Source organism: Dama dama, chromosome 6, assembly GCF_033118175.1.
Source record: "Dama dama isolate Ldn47 chromosome 6, ASM3311817v1, whole genome shotgun sequence".
NCBI classification, from domain to species: Eukaryota; Metazoa; Chordata; class Mammalia; order Artiodactyla; family Cervidae; genus Dama; species Dama dama.
Genome location: NC_083686.1, coordinates 4271137 through 4289235, shown reverse-complemented (window position 1 = coordinate 4289235; position 18099 = coordinate 4271137). Strand labels below are relative to the sequence as shown.

Sequence of the window (18099 nt, the reverse complement as noted above, 5' to 3'; positions counted from 1 at the left end):
ATTACATTGAATCTGTTGGTTATTTTTTACTACAGAAGAATTGTATAGTAGAAGACTTCTAATCTAATCTATAGTAGACTTCTAATCTCTGAATATGGTATATCCTTTCATTTATTTAGTTTTTAAAATTTTTTTCCACACTATTTTATAGTTTTTTTATGTAGAGGTTTTGCGTTTCATTAAATTTATTCCAAGATACGTGTTATTTTTGATGGTTTTTACAATGCCATTTTATAAGCGTTAGTTGGAGTTAATTTTTGTGCATAGACCTTGACTCCCAGAATCTTGCTCAATTCAGTTTTTACAGTTTATCTGTGGTTTCTTTTGATTTTTCTCTGTAGAATATCATGCTGTCTGTGGATGGGTTTGTTTCTTTCCAATTCTTACACTTTTTATTTACTTTTCTTAAGTTATTGCGTGAACCAGCATCTCCCATACAGGTTAAATTGAAGTAATGCTGGCAGAGAGCCTTGTATGGTGCTGGTCTCTGGGAAGGCTTTCACCATTTCCCCACTAAGTATGACTTTTGCAATAAGATGCGTTTTATTAGATGCCTTACTTTATAGTAATAAATATTTTTTAAAAAATCATATTAAGGAATCTGATAAAAATTGTTTGCTTTTATTCATAGTTTTACGATTTAAAAAATCATGATTGTGTTGCATTTATCAAATGCTTTTTTTCCCCCCACATCTACTGATGATGCGTTTTCTCTTTTATTTTCTTTATGTGGTGAATAACGTTTTTCTAATGTTAAGTAAACTAACTTTGCTTCCTTAGAATAATCTCAGCTGTTCTTGATAGATCATCCTTTATATCCTTAGAATAATCTCAAATGTTTTTGATAGATCATGCTTGTTGGATTTGATTTGCTAATATAAATATAATTAAAAAATTTTTCTGCCTCTATTCATAAGAGTATAGCCTGCAATTTTCCTTTCTTACAATGTTCTCTGTCCAGTTTTGGTGTGAAGATTATGTTTACCTTATAAAATAGGTTGAGGACTGTTCTTGTTTCTGTTTTCTCAAAGACATTCTGTAAGATTTTTCTCTGGTGGTTAAATGAACCAACCAGTGTGTTAAAACTCAGAGACCTGCACACCAAAAAGTCAGTTCTATTGTATATGAATTTTTAAAAATAATAAAAAGCCTTTATGGGAATTTAACATGTATGCATGTACATACTAAGCCATGTCAGATAACCCTCCCAGGGTTGTCAGAAAGTCCTGTTTTTCTTGATGAATCAGACATATAAATGCATCAGTTGAGGGACATAATAAATTTGCTGTGGTGGGGGGTAGTAAAAGGTTTGTTTTCTGAAAGAGTTTGTGCAGGTTTCTTCCTGTTCAGAAGAATTCACCAGTGAGACCATCTGGACCTGAGTTTTCTCTGTGAGTTTTAAAATTATGGATATTTCTGGAAACATTTTTTTTTGCTGAGGTATAATTATAAAACATGAATACTGCAGGTTGAGGAAGAACTTGGAAGGACTGTAGGAACATGCGTGTTCTGGAGCCTCCCGAGGAGGAGACTACAGATGAAGCCCGGGAAAGCGGGCTGTTGCTGAGGGGCTCTGGCCGCTAGTCTCTCCCAGGGCTTTGTGAGAAGCCCCTTCAGTGGCCTCTCTGTGAACCTGTTGCAGCAGCTTCTCGGGTCCTCAGAGTGAGTCTCCTGTGCCCACTTTGTGAATGGCTGCTCTGGTCTCACCCTGAGGTACAGATGGAAGCATGTCAGTCTGATCCCTCCGGTTGTGAGGAGTTTGACCAGAAGTGCTAAGTAGGCGAGCAGGAATTGTTTGAAGTGTGTACGTGTAGTCAGAACAGTGCTTCTCAAACCTTAGCTGCATCCGAGCCACCTGGAGGGCCTGTTAAACAGCTTGCTGGGCCGCGCCACAGGCTTTCTGACCCAGTAGGTCTGGGTGGGGTCAAGATGTGTATTTCTAGCCAGCTCCCAGGTAGGTGATGCTGCCTCGGGTCTAGACTCCCGCTCTGGGGTCCCCGGCTTTGCAGAGTGTGTCCATTAGCGTCTGCTGCACTGGGGTGGGAGTCGTGTCCATCTTGTTCCCTGGTCCCAGGGCCGGGGACAGATGTCTGCTGAGGGCCACACGGTACCCTCTTAGCACCCATGCTTGTCTGTTTTTTCTTTTTAGTTGCAAAGGTTTGATGTTTTTTTAAATAAAGCAGCAGTATAGTACTTTGTAACATAAAGTAAGTTTTCCCTCTGTTCCTCATCAGCTCCTCTTGCCAGAGATGTCTGCCTGCTGTCTCCAGTCAGATGTCTTTTGTGTAATTTCAGACATACAGACATGTGCCAAATAGACCTGGACGATGGGGCTGATTAGTAGCAAGAGAACCCCAGCTGGGCGCCTGGAGGATTGTCTTACCGTTGGCTGACTGTTGACAAATGATTGAATGATGCCTGGCCCAAGGGCCATGATACCCATGATATCTTGTGGCTTTAGAATAGATCCATTCTGTAGACCTTGAAGTTGCTAATTAGATCTTGTCCCTTAAAAAAGCTTTAACACTATTTGAAGTCATGAAGGGACAATCCCCTAGTGATGGTTCTAAGGCAAGTGTTTGGACAGAGACTTAGTGACCATGTTTGTGACTCACCAGAAAACCTGGTTGCTTCTGCACAAAGCGCAGTGTCTGGCCCAGAGGAGGTGCTCAGTTGTTCCAGGTACTCTTCGCTTGCCTTCTCAGTCCTGTGGGTTTTGGGGTCAGGTGAGCCTGTCCTGCTGCGCTGTGACTCTGGGTCTCTGCAGGGTGCTGAGCTGCACGAGTGGGTCTGTGTGAGGCCCTGGAAACCTGGTCGATCAGCCTTCCTCCCAGACTGCCCACACCCAGCCTCCCAGGGACTGGCTAGGAGTCAGAGCCCCGCACACCCCTACCACCTCGCCTTTCCAGCAAGTCCGCTCCGCCCAGCCTTCCTTAGCCTTCCAGACTGCGTGGAGCGGGCTCAGAAGGGCGCCCGTGGTGCTGCCCAGGACTGCGGCTCCGCCGGGCAGGAATGTTCCCAGGGGAGGCACGCGCTCCTGTGGCTGGCCCCTCAGAGCCAGGCGCTGCCGGGAGACGTGATGGCCGTTTCCCCTGCGTTGCTGTTGACGGACAGGTTGGTGGTTGCGGTCTTGCCTTTCCTGCTTCTGTGATTGCAGGCTTAACTGGAGCACGGTTCCTCCATGTTAGACAGGTTTTAACGTGGTTTAGCTCCCCACCTCCAAGCCCGCATAGGGCAGACTTGTTTCCTCGGCTGTTCCACAGGTTAACGTGGGGGTGATCAGCAGGGGTCTGCTGTGTGTGCCAGGAGCGCGAGTTTACATTCGTGCTCACTGTCCCCCACCCCTCACCCCGAGTGTTGGCACTGCTTTTAGTAGATTAAATGTTTAGTATCAGCTGATGCTTGGTAACATTTTTAAAAAAGGAGAGAGACTCCTGGGGACTTTTAACTGTGTGTGGAACTAGGAATTTGGGGCACAGTGCTTGTGGTCATAAGACCTTGGTGTCTTCCTTACTTTCTTTTTCCCACAAGGTAGGTAGAATCTGATCACACAGGAGGTTTGCTCTGCAGAGCGCGGCTTTTCCTTGGTGTCTTTCTGACGGTCAGAGTGGGCCAGCGTCTTCCTCTCGTGCTTTCAGAGCAGAGCCGAGGCCTGGTGTGCGTCTCTGTGGCCGCAGAGCGGCCTGACCCACCATCAGTTGTGAGGGGTGGGAATCTGGAAGAAACACATGGGAGGCGGACTTGCGAGGAGTCCGTGGAGCTTCTCCCCTTCTCTGCCGCACGTGAGTGTCAGGATTGAGCTGTCTCTCGAGGAGTGAATTTTTTTACCTCACTGAGCCTATGTGAGGTTATGCTGTCTGCATTGTAGTAACTATAGCACCTTTCCTGTAGCATTGTTTCACACATAAAGTACCCAAGAAGTGCCTGCTGCTGGAGCCTGACAGGTGGTCTGTGACTCAGGAGACGCTGGAGGAGATACCCAGCTGGGCCAGGCAGTCCTCCAGGGAACCGAACGCTGCCTATTTCTGTTGGTTTCCGAATGCTGTGGGATCAGAAGTCACTAGCAGTTTGTCACTGAGACAGGAGCGAGAGAGTGGGAAGCCCCAAGTAATTACTGAATTACAGCCAGGAGTTGGAATGTACGGCCTCTCGAAGGAGGAAGACATCCGAGGTCTATTTCTCAAGACTCTGAGAAGTTCTGAGAAACCCTGCGGAGTGTGGGTGGCTTGTGGAACCTGTTCCACTGGGCTGGCGAGGACTGTCCTCCCGTCCCAGCCCTCCTCTGCCCTCCGGGACAGCCTCTCCCTGGGCAGGACTCCTCGCCCTCTCCCAGTCCTGGCTGCTTCAGTTTTAAATGGACAGGAGTAACTCTCTGATAATCTTTATGAAAATTCCCTGTAAAAGCACACGTTTGATGAGTTTGAGTCTTTTCCTGGAGGCCGGGAACCGTTCTAGACACTGGAGGCCCACAGTAAGTGGAAGAGATGGTGTTCGTGCTCACGGACTCTGCCTTCCCGTGACGAAGACAAGCACAGCCACGGTGACAGCATCTAGGAATGTATCCACGTGCCCAAGGTGGCGCTGCGCTCAGCTCACACGCAGCGCGTTGACCCCGCGGGGGCAGGGACCCAGGTCGAGCTCCTCGCAGGCCTCTTGTCAGCGAGCATTCTCACCTGCTCCTCGAATTGCCTTCTTTTGGTTTCAGTAACTCGGGAAAGTTAGCTCGGGGGGTGGAGGTGAAGGTAACAGCCTCAGCCTCACCACCTGTGAAGACAGCCTCGAAACCTTTGCATTGGCCCTTGGCTCTGTAATCACTCACCTAAAAGCAGAGATGTGGGATGTTGGACTGTGCCGGAGTTTGGTGACCTGTGAGCTCAAGCAGCCACTGCGTCACTCGTGCCAGGGTTCAGAAACAATTAAAACTGGGTTTATGACAGTATTAGGGATGCCTGACTGTTAGGACCTCTCCAGTTCCAGTTCAGTCGCTCAGTCGTGTCCGACTCTTTGTGACCCCATGGACTGCAGTACGCCACGCCTCCCTGTCCATCACCAACTCCTGGAGTCCACCCAAACCCATGTCCATTGAGTCAGTGATGCCATCCAACCATCTCATCCTCTGTCGTCCCCTTCTCCTCCTGCCCTCAATCTTTCCCAGCATCAGGGTCTTTTCCAATGAGTCAGGACCTCTCACTGGTACCCAATTAGGTACAACTTTGTGTACCTAATTAGTTTTTTTTTTTTTTCCTTGAAGAGCATTCCCCAAATTGTATGACCTTTGAGGCTCCCCAGAGGTAGCTTTGCCCTTGCAGACGGGCAGCGGGAGGAGGGGTGGGGGTGGGGCACTGGAGGTGCCCCACACGTGGCCCAGCCGGAGGCCCCACTCAGCTCGGGCTCACGCTCAGGCGGCCTGGTCCTTGGTCTTTCTGTGTCTGCCTTTTCATCTTTCACATTCCTCCCCACCCCACACCCTTGCAGCTTCTTGGCTTTCTGATGGGAAAAGCATGGGAGTGGGACCGGACCATGCCTGCAGCGCCCTGGTGACTGCTCACTGGCTCTGTGTGCCTCTGCAGGGCGGCAGATAGCCAGTCTTCCTTCGTATCACAGGGCAGCTGGGCCATGTCGTGGGGCAGCCTCCATCTGTCTGCCGCCTCTGGCCTGGTTGTGAGCCCCCGCTGGGCGGCCTCGGGGACTTACCTCGCTCTGAGGCCGTTTTCCTTGGACACTGTCACCATTTCTGGCTCGCTGGCTCGGCCTCTGAAGCCCAGGGACCCGCGTGGGCTGGGACCCCGGCCCTACCAGGCATGGCCCTCCAGCCTGCCCTGCTCAAGGGTCCTCGCAGGACCCGCTCTGAAGGCGCAGAAGGCACAGTGATCTACTTAAGTAGCTTCAGTCCTCTCTTCCAAGAGGCTTTTTGTTTGTGTATCAGTCGCGCGGTCGTGGGACATTTTCGTTTCCTCTTCAGCTCTTTTGCTTCAGACACTTCGGCCTTAACACGGCAGGCGCTCCCTGAACTCACTGTGTGATGCTGCCAGCTGCCCTCTGGGGTTGGATGAGGCCTTTCTGATTTGAAGGATGGGGTGAGAATGGTGCAGAAGAAGTTCATTTTTTTATCAGCAGGAATTCCTTGTTTAACAGCAACTTTTTAATTTCTTTTTAACTTTTTTCAAAAGGTGATGCATCTGCACGGCTCAGAATGCAGAGCCCAGGAGCGTGCGTGATGAAAACTCCCCTTTCTGCCCTGTGCCTTCGCCCCCGGCAGCCCGTCCGGGAGCGGTGGCGACGGGGCTCGTCTGTGTCTTCTCGAGCTGGGCTGTGCGTGCCAGGCAGCTGCAGATGCACGTGTTAACGCAGCACCTACGATGATCTGTGGTGTACCTTGCTTTTTTCCCTTTAAAAATGGACACTTCACCGTCTTTCAGAAAGTGCCCCCTGACCCTTTAAGGCTGCGTACGCATGGATCACGTGCCCTTGGGCCCCTTCAGTCTTTCTGGGACACCTGAGTGAAAGTCTCACTTGGCCAGAGCGCCGTCTCAGCGTGGCTCTCTGCATGCTCCTAGGGCTCAGTGGCCGCGTGTGTGGCGGGCGGCCCCAGTGCAGGGCCACGCCTTTTGTCAGAAGGTGAGGGCCGTCAGGCCTCAGGGTGTCGTTTCCCCACGCACACGCGGCTGCCTTTCCCCGCTTTGGGTGTCGGCCTCCCCTGTGCCTCCTGCAGACAGGGCGCACTGGACCAGCCTTCGACGGTGAGGACCCCAGTGACTCAGAGTGTGGAGGAGGGTGAGAAAGGGAAAGCTGTGCCTGAATCTCTGCGGGCTCTGGCCTGACTGCTCCTGGGGAGGACTGGGGTCCCACAGGCCCATCCTGTCCCAGGTAAATGTCAGTGAGCAACTTCGTTGCTGCATCTGATGGCACTGGTCTCCCGCAGCCTGGCATCCGCCAGGCCTGTGCGTCCAGCCTCACGGGGGACCTGGCAGACTTGACACACTGCGGTTTATGTTTTTTAAAATGTCTTATTTTGTATTGGGGTATAGCCAGTTAACCAAGTCGTGATAGTTTCACATAAACAGCTAAGGGACAGCCATACATAAGCAGGCATCCACTCTCCCCCAAACTCCCCTCCCAGCCAGGCTGCCACGTATCACTGAGCAGAGTTCCCTCTGCCATACAGTAGGTCCTTGTTGGTTATCCATTTTAAATACAGCGGAGTGTACATGTCCATCCCAAACTCCCTAAGCTTCCCCTCCTCCCCGGCAACCATAAGCTCGTTCCCTGAGTCTGGGCACACTGTTATTTTAAACGTGGCTTGGTCATTGGTGTCCCATATCTTGTCCTCTGAGTTGTGCCTGTTGAGACAGGAATAAGTATTTTGCCAGCCGTGGATAAAAGCTGGGGGAGACCCTGGCTCCTTTTTCTTGCCTTCGGCTTTCTTGCCCCCTCAGGCTTTGAGGATGACGCTCTTCCCTTGTAGCCGGATGTGGCTGACCTGTTGACAGACTCTAATATGTGTTTCCTGAGGCTCTTCAGCTTTATTGTAAAATGGATCTGATGTGCATTAACCATAGACCTCTGGTGGGGCCCGCGCCTCCTGGGTCACCTTCCTTCAGCCCGCCGACCTTGACGCCTGCCTTCGGGTGCAGAGCGCTGGCTCGGAGAGGCTGCTTGAGCCAGAGGACAGGGGCTCCCTGCTTGGCCCCACGGTAACTTCCTGGGGCCCCGTGTGTGTGCGGGTGTCTGTGTGCCGCCGGTGAGCCCGGTGCCTGCGTTCACCCTCGTGCCTCCCCGTGAGGCTGCTCCTCCTGGCTCCTCGTCAGGAGCACTTTGAGGGTGGGGGGTTTAGTCGCCAAGTTGTGTCCGACCCTTGCGACCCCATGCCAGGCTCCTCTGTCCATGGGATTTCCCAGACAAGCATACTGGAGTGGGTGGCCATTTCCTTCTCTGGGGATCTTCCCAACCCAGGGATCGAACCCAGGTCCCCTGGCTTGCAGGCGGACTCTATACCATCTGAGCGGGCGGAGGGAAGGACGGAGGGAAGGGCGAGTGTGAGAGTGCCAGGAACTCGGGTCCCCCTGCGCTTTCCAGAGAGGGCCCTGGGCTCTGGGAGGGATGCCGTTGGAGTTCAGCGGGGGCCCAGGGCTCGCGGGTCTTGGAGCTGCGCCTGGGGGACCGCTGAGGCCGAAGTGGGGGCCAGCCCTGGAGGCCCCGGGGCGGAGGACAGTGGGCGAGAGCAGAGTTGAGGAGAGCCTGAGGGTCTCTGAGCATCGAGGGCTGCCTGTTCCTGCCGTGCAGTGTGGTGCGCGCCCATAGTGGCCCTGGCCGCGGGAGTGAGGCTGGGGGCTGCAGAGCGGCACCTCCACTCCGGCCGCCCCCCCACCTCCGGGGGGCTTCTGGGGCCGCGCTGCTGAGGCCCCCACGCCGCAGCCAGCCTCGGGGCAGCGAGTCCTCTGTCCCCCAGGGTCTTCAGGGGCATCCCTGCAGCCACCACGCCCACAGCCCTCGCCCGCCAGCCTTGAGGAAGGAGCTCCTGGGGAGTTAGGTTGTAGGTTGTGCCCGCTACGTGTGTGTCTGGGGTGTGTGTGTGCTGCTGTGTGCGGGTGGGCAGCGCGGGACTCTGCAGAGTGCTGGGAGGCGGTGGACGCCTTGTGGAGGGGACTGCTGAGCCCTGGGGAGGGCGCGGGCACAGCCCTGGCTCCTTGTCAGCCTGGTGGTGTCACTGCCTTCAGTGCGGGGATGTGTCCCCTCCGTTTCCCTGTTGTCTCCGCTCTTCAGTCAGAGACTGAGGGGAGGCCTGCGGCGGTCCCTGATGCGGCTGGTGGAGGAGGCGCTCGTTCCCTCTAGCGGGGTTTTCGCCCTCCCCCCAGGGCCCTTCCCTGGGGCACCGGTTCTCAGTCCTCGTGGCCACCTTGAGCCATTGTTACCCCTGCTGGCTGCTGCCCTTGGGCCACCCCTCCCCTGTCTACCAGCCCCCCCACCTGCCAGGAGCCCCTGCTCAGAGGTTTCCGCTGTCTCATCCTCAGTCCCGAGCTCCGACTTGTCCAGACTGACTGTCGCCTTGAGCCTGCCTGCATGCCAGTCTGTGGGCCCCACCCAGGAGGGGGCCGGCTCCCCCTGGCCTGGGGTGGGTCCCAGCCTGCCCCCTCCTCTCGTACTTGTCCCCCTGAGGACACGCGCAGTGGAAGGACCACTGCCTTCTCCAGCGGCACGAGGGCGCTCAGCCTCTGGGACCCAGGCTGGGCTACAACGTGGTCACAAAGCTCGAGTGGGGACACCCCCAGGGACCCAGACACCTCCTCCCTCCGGGCCCTGTTGGACTGGCGGGAGCAGCCCCACGTGTGGGTGTCCCCAAGGGCATCTCTGAGCCCCACGCCTGGACCGCAGCACAGGGGCTGAAGGCACAGGTTGGCCTGGGGGCTCGCTCTGCATCTGGCCCCCGGAGTGGGTCCTGTGATGGGCAGAGGAGCGCCCTGGGCTCCCCCTGGCTCCTGGGCCCAGCAGCCAGCTCCACAGCAGTCTCCCTGTGACCGTGACCGGTAAGGGGAGCAGGTGGCAGGGAGCCTTTGCTGGCTGGGCTCCCTGCTCCCTGCGCCAGTGCTGGAGCTGCAGGTGACATGCAGCTGAAGCTCGGAGGGAGTGCTTTCTGCTCGGAGCTCCTGGGTACTTGTGGTGACCTTAGCAAGACACGAAAAATAATACATCCAAAGATACCATTTACAGACCTTTCAAAAATCATGGCCTGTAATGTATAGCTTGAGTTCTTATGCTAAAAATAATTATGCAACTTTGATTTTTTTTTTTTTTTTTGGCCTCACCAGGTGGCATGTGGGATCTTTGTTCCCCAACCAGGGATGGAACCCATGCCCCTACATTGAAAGTGCAGAGTTGTAACCTCTGGACTGCCAGGGAAGTGTCCCACCACTTTGAGTTTTGATAAACTTTATCTGCACTCTGTCTGTGTGACGTTATGTAGCCTTAGCAGTGGACAGAAAAACCAAGGTTTCTGTTGCTCCTGGTTCACTTCCTGTCAGTCGTCTTCAGTGAAAAGCACCTTGATTTACACTCAGCCTCCCAGATCACAAAGCCCAGAGTTGTTTTGCGTTTCCCAGTGCCCAGTCGCCTCTGAGTGGTTCCCTACTGTTACCCCTCCACACCCTTAGTAACTCCCGTCCCTGCAGTCAGGTCAGGGTCCTCGGGAAGGTGGGCCTCTCATCCCTGGCCCTCTCCTTTCCAGGTGTCTTTGATTTCCTCACCTTTGCCCCTTGGCGCCCAGTTCTCTTCCCCAGAGGCACCTCCTCTCTTTAGCAAAATGTAAGCCCTTAGAACCCAAGCTCTGGATGCCCAAATTCTTAGACCCCTTCTGGGTGCCAAAGGATTCGGTGTTGTTTAAAATCTGTAGTACGTCTCTTTTACCGCTGGCTGAATCCTAGATGTTAAACAGATTGGGCCTGGAGACACCTCAAACATCATTTCTTACAAATGTAAATAGACATTGCCTTGGGGATATGAAACCAACTTCTGAATAGGTTCCATTATAAACCACCAGAGAAAAGCAAGGAAGAACACAAAGAACCTTTTTTGAAAGTTTTTGTAACATTTGGGAGATATAATTTTAAGTTTATAGAGACTTTGCAAGAAACATATAAGGAACTTCCATATTTTCTTTACCCCAATTCACTAGCTGTTTATGTTTCATTCCTTTTGTTTTACCCATTCTGTGAGCAAGGTGTCCTACGTGAGTGCGTGAGGGTTGTGGGGAAGCACAGCAGAGGCGGTTGGGAGGCGCCCCTTTGCTGTTGCTCAGTCGCTCAGTCGTGTCCGACTCTCTGCGACCCCATGGACGGCAGCACGCCAGGCTTCCCTGTCCATCACCATCTCCCGGAGCTTGCTCAAACTCATGTCCATCGAGTCAGTGATGCCATCCAGCCATCTCATCCTTTGTTGTCCCCTTCTCCTCCTGCCTTCAGTCTTTTTCAGCATCAGGGTCTTTTCCAGTGAGTCAGTTCTTCGTATCAGGTGGCCAAAGTATTGGAGCTTCAGCTTCAACATCAGTCCTTCCAGTCAATAAAGGTTGATTTCCTTTAGGATAGACTGGTTTGATCTCCTTGCAGTCCAAGGGACTCAAGAGTCTTCTCCAGCACCACAGTTCAAAAACATCAATTCTTCAGCCCTCAGCTTTCTTTATGATCCAACTCTCACATCCATACATGACTACTGGAAAAACCAGTGCTTTGACTGGATGGACCTTTGTCGGCAAAGTAATACCTCTGCTTTTTAATATACCGTTTAGGTTTGTCATAGCTTCTTTTCTAAGGAGCAAGCGTCTTTTTAATTTCATGGCTGCAGTCACTGTCTGCAGTGATTTTGGAGCCCAAGAAAATAAAGTCAGTCACTGTTTCCACTGTTTCCCCATCTATTTGCCATGAAGTGATGGGACCGGATGCCATGATCTCATTTTTTTGAATGTTAAGTTTTAAGCCAACTTTTTCATTCTCCTTTCACGTTCATCAAGAGGCTCTTTAGTTTCCTCTTCGATTTCTGCCATAAGGGTGGTGTCATCTGCATATCTGAGGTTATTGAGATTTTTCCCAGCAGTCTTGATTCCAGCTTGTTCTTCCTGCAGCCCAGCATTTCGCATGATGTACTCTGCATACAAGTTAAATAAGCAGGGTGACAACATATAGCCTTGTTGTATTCCATTCCCCATTTTGAACCAGTTCGTTGTCCCATGTAAGATTCTGACTATTGCTTCTTGACCTGCATACAGGTTTCTCAGGAGGCAGGTAAGGTGGTCTAGTATTGCCATCTCTTTAAGAATTTTCCACAGTTTGCTGTGATCCACAGAGTCAAAGGCTTTAGCGTAGTCAGTGAAGCAGAAGTAGATGTTTCTCTCAAATTATCTCGCTTTCCCTGTGATCCAATGGAAAGTATACCAGAAGGGCACTCTCTCCTGTGCCCACAACACAGTTAGCACGACCAGGAAGTGTAATGTGACCCAGGGCTGCTCTGCCCTGTAGTCTGTGCTCACGTGGCGTCAGCTGTCCCGGTAGTCCTCTTTATGCCTTTCTTGGCCCGTGGACCAGGACGTGGTACAGGATCCACCTGTTGTTGTTCAGTTGCTGAGTTGTGTCTGATTCTTTGTGACCCTGTGGACTCCAGCACTCCAGGCTCCCCTGTCCTTCACTGTCTCCTGAAGTCTGCTCAAACTCATGTTCATTGAGTCAGTGATGCCATGCAGCCATCTCATCCTCTGTCACCCCCTGCTCCTCCTGCCTTTAACTGTCAGGTCTCTCTGTGTGTATGCTGTGCTGAGTGGCTTCAAGTCCTGTCAGATTCTTTGCAACCCTGTAGACTAGCCCACCAGGCTCCTCTGTCCGTGGGATAATCCGGGCAAGAGTAGCAGCATGGGTTGCCACGCCCTCCTCCAGGGGATCTTCCCAACCCCGGGACAGCGCCCACGTCTCCCGCGTTTCCCGCACTGGTGGGGGCTCTTCACCACCTGAGCCACCAGGGAGCCCCCGGGTCTTTAGCCCCCTTTTAATCTGGGACAGTTCCTCAGTCTTTCTTTGTCAGCTGAGAGAAATGCACCACCTAAAAGCTGAGGATTCTGTTTTATCAGGTGGCCATACTGAGCACTATAGCCTGGGAAGGCAGCCTCTGTGATAGCTTTGATGGAACCAGGGTACAGAGGAGTTTTTGCTGAAGAAAACAAAAACAAAACGCCATGTAGTGAAACATCAAAACATTACTGCCAATCACGAAAAACAGCCATCTCGTGTTAACGACTGTAGAGCTTTTCCGTGTATGGGAAGATGGAGAAGTTTGGGCTGATTGAAATCATTCCTTTGAAATACATCATTGCTCTATGGGGCCAGCATCCTGGTTTTCTGCATCTTGAATCCCCTCAGGGTGTACCGTTAGAGATGGCTACAGTGGCTGATGGCTTGGTGGGAGGCAGCATTCTTTGTTTGCCAAAATGATAGGTGGTGTTTTTTGTCCACATGGGACACTGACATTTTTAGAGTCAGAGTCATTGTTTCACAGGCTGTCCCTCTGTTTCGGTGTGTTCCTGTTTCCTCATGGTGATATTCAGGTGATGCATTTTTTGGTAATTGCCATCAACCTGGTGTGGTGTTCTCAGCATCAGAGGAGGTGCCCTGCACTGTCCATCCTGACGCTGGGGATGCCCACTGTGATCACTTGGCTAGGGAGGTGTCTCCACTGTGAAGATAATTAATTTTGTCTTTGTAATCAACAAGTAATTTGTGGGAGATACTTTCAAACTACGTAAAAATCCTTTTCTTCATCTAGCTTTCACCTACTAGTTTTAGCGCCCATTGACTAATCCAGAAGTCCATCAGTCTTTCTCTGCTCACTGTTGTTGTTTAGTTGCTAAGTCATGTGTGACTCTTTGTGACCCCATGGACTGTAGTCTGCCAGGCTCCTCTGTCCATTGGATTTCTCCGGAAAGAATACTTATTTGGGGCATTCTAAGAATTTTCCTTCCACCTTCACTCGTGTATTCATTTTCCTATTTATATCCATATCCATTTGGGCTCATGGATTTCTTTTTTTATTGGTGGGTTATAATCCCTTGTTGTCATTATGTATTTTGATGATCACATTCCAGATTTAGTCAAGCGAGAGCCCTTTCAGCCGGGTACTGTTTTTGTTAAACCTGTCGCCATATTTCTTTGAGCACCTTCTTTCTAGCACACAAGACGCTTCATGCTTATCTTAAACTTTCCAGTGGGCCCTAAAAACCATTCATTTTCAATGAATGAGCCAATGTGGTATGTTCCAAAACAGTTTATTTTGTAGCACCATTTAGGATTTATTTGTGTTACTCGGGTCTGTTTATATGTTGTTGGGAGGGAAGACCGTGTGACTGTTTCATGAGTGGCTTTCTTTTTATGATACATGGAGACTTTATAAATAGATAATATAGATTTACCTTATAGATAATTTACACTAAGTTACAAGTTAGTACTAGAGCAGCTGTTACCCTTTGAGCACCGATCACGTACCTGTGTCTTTAATTCATATAGTGACCCTTGTTAAACATGAGGAAGCTGAGTCTCAGAGAAGCTAATGTACAGACCAGAGTCACACAGCTGGTGAATGACTGAACCAGGGTTTCAGTTCAGTTTGGTCTGACTTCAAAGCTCACTTTTTCCGGATATACTTTATTACGCTGTAATACATATCCTTACTCTCAATGACAGAACTTGTACATATTTTCACTGAATTACAAAAAGCTTACTTGTGGTTCAAGAGCTTTTCACCTGCTTCATAATTCCGTGTCTACATGAAAATCAAGTCTGCAGAATTAAAGTCTGTGATTCAGCATATTGATCTCTCAAAGGAAAGTCTGCTTGTTTTCACTAGAGTGATTCAGCTGTCCTCGTGTTTCCGTAAGTATCCAACAATTCCCTAACTCTTTTATTTTCTTCTTACAGGAATTTGCTTGCTAGAAAACAGAATGCAAGACTTGACAAACAAAATGACTTGGGATGGAAGTTATTTGGAAAAGTACCGCTTCGAGAGAATGCTCAGAGAGACTCAAAGAAGTTACAGCAGGTATACAGGGTACAAAGACACAGAAACATGGGGTACAGCACCCATTTATGAGCCTTGCATAAATGACCATTATTGAGGCTCTGAAATTGGAAAGCTTTGTTTTAACTTGCATGCCAAGTACCTGCTATTTAAGTCTGTCTTCAGAACCTGGGTGACTTCAACCTTCTTCTTCCAGCTTGTATGCGCACATGGGAAAGTTGAGAGGGCTGGGCTTTAGAATTTGATTAAATTTAATCAGTTTTTTCCCAATAAGAGCTACAAATGTGATCAAATTTTTATTAATTGTGTTTGATATTAAAGAATTCTCCCTTCTTGATCCCAAGGGTTTTAGCTGTTTAGAACTTGATTAAATTTAATCAGTTTTTTTCCAATAAGAGTTACAAATGTGATCAAATTTTTATTAATTGTGTTTGATATTAAAGAATTCTCCGTTTGGGACTTACCCATTCCCGTGCCGCCTAGGAGCAGGGAGGCTGGGGCCTTCGTTCCCCAGGCTGCTGTGTGACCCCCTTCCCCTCGCTGGCGAAAGCTGCCCACCTGCCTTTTGGGGAGGGTGGGGTTCAGGGTGTCTAGCCACCTTGGGCTCCTTTGCCCCCCGCGGGGCAGGGGCCAGCCCTGGAGGCAGGCGCTCCTCCTTCCCGGGAGCGGGCTCAATCACAGACTAAGCAAGGCCAGGGCGTGTTTGTGGCCTCAGCCGCCCCAACTGTGGCCACTCGCACCTTCTGCTTGGCCCTGGGTCCCAGCCGTCCTGACAGTGGGGCGTTTGCCCAGTGCCGTGACACCGCCAGTAGCTGACCCCCCATCGCACCGAACCTCGGTTTTTTATCCACTGACACTTGTTCAGTAGACACTTCTCTAAGAGCCAGCCTCGTGCATCGCCCTGGAGTTAGAGAAATGGCACTGCTCCCACGCTCCAGAACACCCCTCTGGTGCGGAAATGATTCCAGGGCAAGGTTACTGAGAGGAAGGCAGGGCCTCCATGGGGAACACGCACTGGGGTTAAATGAGTCATCACTAGGGTTTCTAGTTCATTTAAAACTCGCCACAACCTCCAGAAGAAATTAGTTGCTGTCTTCATTTTACCAAAGGTGCCCTGGGACCAGGCCGAGTGAGTGTGCAGCTGGAAAGCAGAGGAGCTGGAGTTCAGCCCCAGGCCTTCGGGTGCCAAGGCCCTCGACGTGGCTGCTCCTCTGCAGGAAGTGGAGGGGGCAGGTGCCAGGTGCCAGGCGGCCTGAGCTCCGGGCTTTGTGCAGTGGGAGCCCAGGGCGCAGGGGGCAGGCCGTCCTGCTGGTGGGACCTGTGGGGTGGGATGTGATGGGCTTGGAGCCTGCCCCTGACCTGGAGGCTGTGGGGAGCCCGAGGGCTTTCCTCATGCAGGGAATGATGAGGCCCCCTGGCAAGCGTGCAGCTCTTGGTCTTGTCCGGGTGAGAGAAGGGGGTCTGGCTCAGTGCCCGTGGAAGTCGTGGGACTGCTAAGCCTTGTGGCCCCTCCAAGTATAGACGTGTTAGGTCTGGGGGTGCACTGTGTGGGGCTCTGGCTCAGACCACAGACTGGCTTTGTACAGATTTCATTGTTTATGTTTCGGCAAATTCATGGTGTTTCGAACGTTGTCTAATGTTCCTTACAGCAGTTGTCGGGACCCAGGAGACTTGCAAAATAAATCAGTGTTGGAATTCATTTTTAGAGACTGTTACATTTTGAATTTGGATCACTTATTGTGTAGGTTGTTAAAATAACACAATTAAAATGTGTGTTCACACGCAGAGCTCAGCTCTGCCGTTTCTTAGGAAACTCAGTAGCTAAGCTGTTACAAAATTTTTTAAGAAATCTACACTTTTCTAAAAAGTTATACTTTTTATATACATTATGCTGTGTAGATTTTCTCATGGCTCTTAATGCCACTTGCATCATGCTTGAATTTCTTTGCTGTCTTCATCAAACCCCCCTTTTTTAAAGGCAAACGTGGATTATGTTCTTAGAGGGTTCCTGTGAACTGAGTGATAGGTCAGTTAATTATGTAGTAACACGATACTGCAAACAAGAGGGCCATCTGGCTCTAAGCATCAATAATAAAGGATGTAACGGTACCCGCATGCCTCACACAACCCTGCCTCCGTCCTGTGTGCTGGAGCTGCTCATCCCTCACCCTGGGCCCTCCCCTGAGCTGGGAGGAAGCTCCTGGGCGCAGGCTGGAGCTGGCTGCTCTCAAAGGCATCGGTTCTCCGAGCCTCCCCTCCCCGCTTCAGAGGGCCCGTCCCTGGGGCCTGAGTGTCCAGACTGGTGATCCCAGATGGTGGCAGTAGCTCTAGTTAGGGCTAAAGCATAATTAAGATATTCAGTAGACTCTTAATTCCTTTCCCCTTTCTCTTTGGAAATATTTTGTACTTGAGTAGAAGTGGCATCCTGTAGTGATTTAAAAACATGGACTTTGGAGTCAGACTTGCTAGGTTTGAATCCCAGCTCTGCCTCACACATGGGCCTCTGGCTGCCTGCCCGACAGCTTCCTCTGGACGTCTGGTAGGCCTTCCCTGATAAACAAGCACCAAAGCTAAACTCTGATTTTCTTTTTTTCTCATCTGTCAGACCTGTTCCCTTTGCAGCTTTTGGTAGATGACAGCCTTGGCCTTCTCTTTCTGGTCTGAAGCTTTAGAACCACTGGGCTACAGTCCATGGGTTCACAAAGAGTTGGACATGGTGACTTGCACTTTGACTTGGTTATAGTAATGTGTAGAAGATGTATAAGAATATTAGGAAATAAAATAACACTTGGAAATTACTGCCCCCCCAAGTGATCACTGTTTGCATTTTGGTGTTTTTCCTTTCACTAATTTTTCCATGTGCTTTTCACTTTTTTTTTTTTAAAGAAAAGGCCATTTGAAAAATGATAGCGAGTCTTTGTAATTTGAGTACACATCAGAGGGTCTCCGGAGTGCGAACACCTGGGATGATGCTTCAGAACATATCTGTGGCTCTTTTAGGCCTCACACTGTGTATACAGATGTGGGGGACTGGCAGTGTTGTCAGGAAGTGAGGTTGAACAGCAAGTTTCAGTCCTGGGCGGGCTCTGAGGCAGTTGCTGCTTGTGACAAGGATAGCAGCAGCGGGAACAAGTTTGCAGGCTTCACCATCCGGGACAGAACTCTGTCAGGGGAGTAAACACGAGTACATGTGTTTGGGTTCATATAATATGGGATGTCTTCAGTGACCTTCTGGAATTTCAAGTCAGGTCTTAGATGTTAAAGTTTTGCCCAGAATAAGGCAAAACCAGGACAACTTAAAAGTGACATTCATTCTCACCTCTGGGTTCTCAGAAAATTGTGAAGCATCATAAATTGCAGGAAGGAAAAGCCTTGAGTGCTCACTGCAGGTAACTGGTAGCTGGCCTACAAGTATACTCTAAAACAATTTAATTTCATTTAAAAACAAAACCTTTCTTCATTCTTTCTTATAATCCCTTATGCATTTGGAAAATGAGTTCGAACCAGTTTACAAAAAAGATCATATCTCAGTTACAGATAAGAAGGATGAAG

General features: G+C 50.4%; 1 protein-coding gene across 2 annotated transcripts in view; it reads left to right on the top strand.

Annotated features, from left to right (window-relative positions):
- The window catches only part of TBC1D14 (TBC1 domain family member 14), a 102742-nt gene that overhangs the window by 32743 nt on the left and 51900 nt on the right, over positions 1–18099 (top strand). For both annotated transcript variants that reach the window (XM_061145443.1, XM_061145442.1), the window contains exon 3: positions 14448–14568. In XM_061145443.1, the coding sequence (XP_061001426.1) occupies positions 14448–14568 (121 nt within the window). The remainder of the gene's footprint in view (positions 1–14447; positions 14569–18099) is intronic.